This window comes from Telmatherina bonti (assembly GCF_933228915.1).
Source record: "Telmatherina bonti genome assembly, chromosome: 22".
Classification (NCBI taxonomy): domain Eukaryota; kingdom Metazoa; phylum Chordata; class Actinopteri; order Atheriniformes; family Telmatherinidae; genus Telmatherina; species Telmatherina bonti.
This window is the reverse complement of record NC_136631.1, coordinates 5,834,222-5,842,919: the sequence shown is the minus strand read 5'-3', so window position 1 is coordinate 5,842,919 and position 8,698 is coordinate 5,834,222. Positions and strand designations below refer to the sequence as shown.

Genomic DNA, 8,698 nt, shown 5'->3' with positions numbered 1-8,698 from the left:
AAATTACTGCAAAAAATCTTCAAAAGTTAAATTATTAAGGTTAAACTGTTTAAAAAAGAAAAAATATTTTTGCTGGAAAATCAGTTGACTGGGTATCAGGGTACCTGGGTTTCGCTCACTGGGCATGCTCAGAACGTTTTGCTCTTGTATTTTGACATCCTGTAATCTATTTCAGCATGTTTTTGTTGCAGGTTTTGGGAACATTTTGTTTGAATAGGCAAATAAAGGTCTTTCAGAAACCAAGTTTAGCACTATATCATGTTGTACAAAATATTTTTATGCCTAGACACCTGTCTTTTTAAAATTATTTTATTCATTTACCAATAATCTTATTTGTATTTTTTACTTTTATATATATATATATTATTATTTTTTTTATACGTACACATTTACTTTTATTTATTACAGATCAACTATTGAATTTTTGTTGCACTTTATTTTATTCCACCTTTTGCTATTTATTTTTTTTAAATATGTTTTTATATTTATTTGGTTTTAATAGATTTGTAAATAAATTCAGGTATTAAATAATTAAATAATGTTACCAACTTAGACAAATATAATCAGCAGACAGTACTTGCAGCTGCAGCACATGTGTCTTTATTGATTAAAAGTGATATTACAAGAATAAAATATTGATGCTGTATTGACAGCATCAGCTGATAAAGATGAGAAGAATATTGATTTCAGATTGGTTTTGATAGAGTTTTAAGTTACTTACCTTCCAGTTTCAGTGTAATTTAACTAAATTACTAAACGTAAGGGAGAAGGAAAATTTGTTTTCAGGTTTTCTGCAGAACAACTCTGATGGCAAACTGCAGTAAAATCAGATGTTAGGAGAGCTGCGTGTTCATGAATCTAAAGTATTTAAAGGAGTTAGAAAATCATCTTTCAGTGGTCTAGAGTTCAAACAAACAGTTTATGGAACAGCTGTTCCTGCATATTAATCGGCTGAAGGCTTGATGCTAAATTAATTCTCAGCAAAGTCTAAAATCACATCACAGCACCTTTACGTTTCTCGGGCTGATGCAAGATGTTCGCAATCTTATCTGCAAAAGACTCTGGAAGAAGTCTTCAGTGTGTTGAAAGAGATTTAGTGCAGAGCCGTGTTTGGAAGGGAGACGTCCAAGAACATGAAACTGTGATGAGACTGAGAAGAACCATCACCAACATGGAGCACGGTGGTGGGAATGTTATGGTTTGTGGTTTCAGCCTGTAGACCCTCAGCACATTCACACCTACATATTCTGTATTTACACTAACACACTATCCATCCAGCATCCAGCAGAACAAACCAAACCCTCCTTACTTGTCCTCCTGGTGGTTGTCCTCCCCATCGCTGAGCTCCTCGTCGTCCACCAAATGTCCAAACGGCTCTGAAGAGATGGACACCATGTTGGAGAGGATGAGGCGGCTGTCACTGCTGGCCGTCAGCACCAGCTGGTCGTGACTGTGGTTGTAGCGGACGCTCCACACCCTGAGACACACATGAACCATTCAGCAAACGTTCATGTATGGATGAAAATCAGATGCATATCAATGACTTTTCCATGAAGCTCCGTGTGGGTGAACATGACTACAGCAAGAGTATTCCAGTTTGTGAAATGTCTGCTCTGGAAAAGTGTTGAGGTGCTGAAGGTCTAGATTCTGTTTCAAGTCTCTCCTATTTCAATACATCGCTTTCAGATCGTGTTGATCTACTGAGATAGCTCTTCTATTGTCTGTTAAAGGCCATTTACAGATTACATCACACAGGCCTTCATGTCATAAACCATCCTCATGAGGAACCTCAAGGTACCTCATAAAATCTTCTCCTGAAAGCATCGACTAAGCATGTGCCTGCATCAGTCTTCATTCATAAAAAGCAGCATACGTCTCGCCATGGTGACCTTAACCCCTCTCAGGGATAAATGAAGTATTTTTCATGCATGTTAATTTAATTTGAGACTAATCAGACCAGGGACAGATAAGACAGATGTTTGTATGGCGATATTAAATAAACAACTAATTTTTTTTATAGTTATTTATTAATAGGGGAAAAAACAATGAAAATAATTACAAAAGCACAAGTCATGGGGAGATCCACCTTTCTCAGAACCAAATTCTAAAGCTCCTTTGTTTTACAAAACGCTTACGACTGGCCTTACTGGTTCAGTCTTGTTCTATGTGGACTGTAATGAGCGTTAGCATTTAACATTCAGACATGAGATGCAACTCTTGATTATCTTCTCCAGGTTCTCTGAGCTCTGAATTTGTCCTGACGTTGCAGGGACGTCCCTGCCTGCGAAGACGGAGAGCCATTTTAAATGCTTTCCACTTGTGAGTAATTCTTTGTAGAATGATGGACTCCAGACAGTCTGTAGATGATCTTATAACCCTTCCCAGATGGATGTGCAGCAACACAACTCTCCATCAGACCATTGGCATGATGTTAACACACACTTGGCTTCATATTTATCTAAATAAATTATTATAAAGTCTCACATGCTAAACTGAAGAATTTCATAACTTCTCCTCTCATGGCTAGAAATCTGCTAACTATCGATATTTTTTGCTTATTTTTATGTCTTCCACCAGTTTTTGTGTCCAAAGTTTGTTAAAAATGACCTTTGATGTTATAAAACTTCATTCTAAACTTTTATCATGGGTCATACGAGGTTGGTAACGAAGAACTATAACTGATCTGTCGGTGAATTGTTTAATTAAAACAGACTATTTGGGTGTTAATTCTCATTTTTAATATCGTCACAAAGCACAAAAAGCTCCTCTCTCCTCGATAATTCAGGCATATCCAGGAAAGCACACTCAGAATGACAATAAACACGATGATAACTCCTTCGCTGCCCTGATGATTGGTTTCTCATTTCATTAATTGCTTTATCTCCAAACTAATGAAATGCCCCGACTTCTCCTGATGTAATAAAAAAGTAGTAATACACTCATCATTAATTAAATAGGCAGACAGTGGGTTTGTCATGAAGGACCGAGCCTCGCCGGGTCAAATGCAGCTCCAAGTTGTCTTCTGCAGAGCTTCAGGCATCGCTACGAGCTCAACCGTCCACCGCAGACCAGTGTGTGTTAGTGTGGAAAGCACACACTCGGTGTAAGCTGAATAGATGATCAGTGTGTGTCTGCAAGCCAAACTGGGCCCCGCTGCAGCACACCAATACATATCTGATAACGGCACACACACACACACACACACACACACACACACACACACACACACACACAATGAAGCATCCGAGAGCACACACACTCCACATGGGGACAGACGTTATCTCCAGAAGAGAGACAGGCTTGGCAAACATATCCATAACTGTAGATTGCTGCAGATGGGATGTCTTCTGATAGGCGATAGGTGATGTGTGTGTGTGTGTGTGTGTGTTCACCATCGTCTAATCAGTGTTCTTGCAGCGGTTCTCTTTTTATCCGCGTGGCCACGTGCATTTGTGTGCGTTGAAGCATTTCTATAATGCATATTCCCATTTGTGTTTGCCTGTGTGAGCACCTATCTTCAGTGTGGTGCATGTGTGTGTGTGTGTGTGTGTGTGTGTGTGTGTGTGTGTGTGTGTGTGTGTGTGTGTGTGGGTGTTTCTCTGCGTGTGTGTTTTGTTGTGCATGCTCATTTTTCGGAGCGCTGCCAGGATATGGCCTCGGGGCTGCTGGGGGTATTAGGGACTATTTTTTAGCAGGGAAGCGGATTAGCGTAGCGCAGGGAACGGCGTGGCCGTGGCTGATTTTCTGTCGACAGCCTTGGTTATCCCTCCCTGTGAGGGAACTGGGACCGCACTCTGAGCTGTGCCCCGGGCTCACAAAGGGAGGGAGGCGGTGCTGACGTAAAGTAAAAGAAATGGAGGAAATAATGGAGAAGAATTTGATATTGGATTGAAAAAACGAGCAAAAGAATCAAGCCAGATTCATGGAGTGCGTGATAATGATCATCAGCACATGTGAATAAAGCTCAAATGTGGACGACAAGCTGGCAAATCCCCATTACTGGCATCTGAATACACACCCAAATAGACATTTCTGAATGCCTGCATTTTCTGCATGATTTCTGTGGGTGGCTGAGTGTGTGACAGAGAGATGCCAATGTGTTTCAGCTTGTGTGGTCTGCTCATATACACAGCCAGCAAGCTGTACATTTCTCACTAGAACCATATCACTGCGTTCAGTTCCTGCTTCAGGATTCTTTATGTGCAAAAATGTTGATCCAGCTTTCTTTTTGCTTCCAAACAGCCAGAATTTTTAAAAGTGGTCCTGAGCACTAGTTTCCCAGGCTTTATGGAGGTTTTTCTGTACCTATAAGCTCCTTTTTCACCCATTTTCAGTCTGGTAGAAGATGATCCAGGTACAAGAACTGAATATCTCAGAACCAAGTGAGACATCTAACTTAAAGAATCCACCAGTTTTTTTTTTGTTTCAGTTTTCTTTATTTTGCTTCCTTTGGGGGATCTGCAGATGTGATGTTCATGTAAACACTATACAAACATTTTTGGGTAATTAGCAGAGTTCACTTATCAATTGTGCGCAATGTGCATGAAGTGTGCATCAAGTCCTCTCCAAGCATTTGTTGCATGTCTGTGAACTCAGTGTGGTAAAATAAGTCCAACTTTTTTGAAAAAAGCGTCTTCCTCAAACAAATCTTACGGACCCAGGCTTGCTTATGAATATTTATATTTTTCGATGTGATTGGCGGCTTTTCGGACCACTCTCTGCATCAGCTGATTCGCCGCTATTTAACCGAGCTGCAAAGCTCATTCAGGGCAGCTGGACCTTTGTGGAAAAGTCTCCGTACTTGAAAAGTACGTAAATATGTATGTCCAGTTTTGCTGGTCACACGTGAGTGATATGAACACTTTGGTTTCCAGTGCTTCTACTCTGTTCCGTATGTCAAACTATACGTCCATAAGCTCTCTGAAAATGGACCAAATTTTGCACGTAAACGATGCAAAAGACAAACAAAATGCTCTTTTTCTATCTGTAACTTAGAGCATAAACGGGGCTTTAGTTGAACCCACCTGTAGGTGGTTACCTGCAGTTTATGGGTGCTAGCATTGCTTATCTTTCTCTATATTGGATTTATTAATATCTTAAGTTGTGTTTTCAGATTTTTTCCATCATTTCTGTATGCTGGTTAACAAATTACTTTACTATAAACAATAATTTGTGGTCTGTTAATGTCTTCTTGTTCTTCTCTGAGCCAGGGTTGTAACATCAATGGGGGCTCGTCCGGGATCTGTCACCTCAGTCCCTTAAAGTTTACGGTTAAGTGTTGTTTGTTAGTGTTTTGACCTGGTATTTACTGCTACCAATAGTGATCCTAGAGATGGACCTTAAGCATTTTTATTAAAGTCCCTTTTGTAATTAGCTGAACCAATCTCACGAGGGTTATCTAGCTCAGATTGAAGCCAACTTCCCCTTCTCTTACACTGAAAGGGTTGCAGGAGAAAGTCCTTGTTTCTCTAAAAAGCACAGCTTAGGCTGGCAAAGCTGCAAACCACAAGACTTCTGGAACCATGACCAAAGTGGACATGCTCTGTCTTTCCTGTCCTGTCAGATCCAACCGGTCAAAGCAGATGACTGTCCTCCCTGAGCCTGGTTCTACTGGAGGTTTTCCCTTTCTGTTTAAAGGGAGTTTTCCTTCCCACCTTTGCCTCATGCAGCTCAGGATGGAGGACTGGATTTAAGATTCGATGCAATCTGTTGGTTTCTCTCTTAGCTCGGCTATTTATTATGAATTAGCTTGAATTGTTGTGTCTTTAAAGAGCCTGAAATGACATTGTTGTACAAATAAAGCTGAACTGAACTGAATGTTTGGTCAGAAACCTCATATTCTGACATACATGTCGTAACATTTCTCTTGTTCTTGAGGCCGTGAGAACAAAGCGATGTGTTTAGAAGTTGTAGGCTGCATTTGGAGACGTGCAAAGCCCAACACACCTCTGGTCAGACACCTCTGAAGTTGGGTAAATATGTACTGTATGCTGTCAGTGAAACCCTGTCTACATCTGTGCAGTAACATCGTGTCAACAGGAAGTGGAGACGAGCATCTCTTATTTTCATTTTCTAACAGAAAAGCTCAGATTTCAAAGCCTGTTCAGATCAGACTCCATATGCCCTGAAGCAGCATTTTTACGACCCTGTTCGCCCCTTAAACACCGAAGGACAAGCCGGTTCTGATCCAGTCTGACACTCAGGGCCACCCCACTTGTCTGCTGACAACCCTAACCCCCCCCCCCGACCTCTGTGCATCCACCCACCAGTGCGAGTGCTCCTCCAAGGTTTTTACGGGCTCCTGGACATTGCGGACATCCCAGAACTTGACCTTGCAGTCGTCTCCGCAGCTGGCCAGGTAGTACTGCCGGTTGGGATTGAAGTCCAGGTCACGCACCAGCTGGCCATGGGCGTTCTCTATACAATAGATCTGACTGGGGAGGGAAGGATGAAAGAGAGAGAGGCCATTAGAAAGGAGGGAGCAGGCAGAGCGCACAGAGGAAAAGATAAGAACGATATGACAGAACAACAAGCGAGAAAAAATGATCCACTGAGAACATTCCTGAGCTAAATCAAAGGCGCTTCTGCGTCTCCGTCTGTCAGCGAAGGCCAGCCTCAATAAAGAAGCCGATGCCTGCAGAGGTGAATTATAAAGGCAAGACTCATAACTGAACAGCCTTGAGTTCCTGCTACAGCGATGCTAACAGAGGGAGATACTCTAATAGGTTCCTCTCCATCTGTCTGGCCACTTTCATCTGCTTTTATCTGCTGCGGATTCCTCTGGTTAACATCTTCCTGCCCATGCTGCACATATTTATTACCCTCTTTTTACACGCCTCTGCCTTTGACTTCACACCTCTGCTAATTCTTTACATATCAGCCGGGTTTTGAAAGACAAATTTACCCGAGGTAATGGCCATTATCAATATTTATGGACTCCTGATAAGTTTCTATGTGTGCTTGCTTTAGCTTCTCCATAAAAACACTAAAAGCTCCACTAATAAATACATTTTACAGTGTATCACTCCCCCGCTGTGATTGTGCACAAACTCCACTCCCATCAAGCTCATTTCCAGACGCAGCAGGCAAATGTTTTCAGCGAACAAACTCACCGAGGGTTTCCTTCCTCACAGCACAATAACAGGCCGAGGAAAAACATCGAACACCTCGTGGGTTAAAGGAATAAACAGCTTTAATGTCTCTGACATCCAAAAAGATGCAGAAAGTCCTTCGGATGAGGAGAGAAGCACCAGTTAGACGACATCAAACGCTGAAACTGAGACGTTTTAATATATCGTTGAGAATTTGAGCTGATTGTGAATCCGACAGCAGAAACACGTCTGGAAAAAGTCGGAACAGGAGCAGCAAAAGCCTGGAAATGTAATTAAACACAACTAGAGGAGAATTTGGCAGCCATTTCGGTTGACATGTCTCAGATATTCTGCTGGGAATAAAATATAAGTTGATGAGATGTACTTTGGGGAACTGCTGCTGTAGATACGAACACAACACAAAGCTGTAAATATGGTGCCGTTCTCCCAGTGAAAGCACAAACATTTAGCATTAGCTGCGGTTTACACTTCAGCCTTCCAGCCAGAAGAAGTTGGAGAGTCCTCTCCAGGTCCGGAGTGAGGTCCTGACCCAAGCGGAGGAGTTTAAGTATCTCGAGGTCTTGTTCAGGTGGGAGGGAAAGCGCTTGTGGCGTCGGCTGTGATGTGGACTCTGCATCGGTCTATCGTGGTGAAGAAGGAGCCAAAAGGCAAAACTCTCGATTTACTGACTGATCTACACTCTTACCCTCATCTATGGTCACCAGGTGTGGGTACAGACCAAATGAAAGATCCCAAATACACACGGCTGAAATGGGCTTCCTTTGCACTCCCTTCGAGATGAGGTGACAAGCTCGGTCATCCTGGAGATGAACTTTACAACTTTACCACATCAAGAGGAGCTGGATGAGGTGGCTCAGGCATCTGGTCGGGATACCTCCTGGACGCCTCCCTGGTGAGGTGTTCTGGGCCCGTCCCACCAGAAGGAGACTTTAAAGAGGAACTACATGCAGACGGGACTACATCTCTCAGCTGGCCTTTGGATTCCCCCAGACAAGCTGGTGAGTGGCTGGGGAGACGGAAAACTGAGCTTCACTGCTTAGGCAGCTGCCCCTCGTGACCCAACCCCTGGAACACCTGCAACAGGTTTAATATTATCACCTTAAATCCAATTTAGAAGAAAAACTGCTAATTTTTCATTTAACTTTTCAAGGTCCAACCCTTAAAAAAAATGTCTTATTTGGCACTTTAAAGTGTCTCTATGATGCACACTTCAGTCTAATTTATTATAATATACAAGTCCAGAATGGCAAGAAATAGTCAATCATTTTTCACAAACCTCTTCTTTCATCTTATATTGATCCTCTCAGATCAGCCTCTGCCAGAAACAAGAGAACAGAGAAAGCTCCGCCCCATGTCCTGCAGGATGCGTCTGATTGGTCAACTGCTAGGAGTAGTTATACTGAGCAGTGAAGGTGGGCGTGGCTTTCTTTTCGTTAACGTGCACAACCTGGAGAAGACGACCAATTGTCGTCCCCTCCCCAGGGGTGTCACTAAAATGTCGAAGTAGAAAAAATCTCCTAAACCAATCGTTCTGTCGCCATGGAAACCGAACATAGAGAGTGCTGGAAAACTCAAACATGGTGATA

General features: G+C 42.3%; 1 protein-coding gene across 1 annotated transcript in view; it reads right to left on the bottom strand.

The window, feature by feature from the left end:
* Positions 1–8,698, bottom strand: part of eipr1 (EARP complex and GARP complex interacting protein 1) — a 62,787-nt gene that overhangs the window by 8,887 nt on the left and 45,202 nt on the right. The window contains exons 3-4 of the mRNA XM_079261726.1: positions 6,267–6,434; positions 1,310–1,477 (exon numbers count right to left, since the gene is read on the bottom strand). Of these exons, the coding sequence (XP_079117852.1) occupies positions 1,310–1,477; positions 6,267–6,434 (336 nt within the window). The remainder of the gene's footprint in view (positions 1–1,309; positions 1,478–6,266; positions 6,435–8,698) is intronic.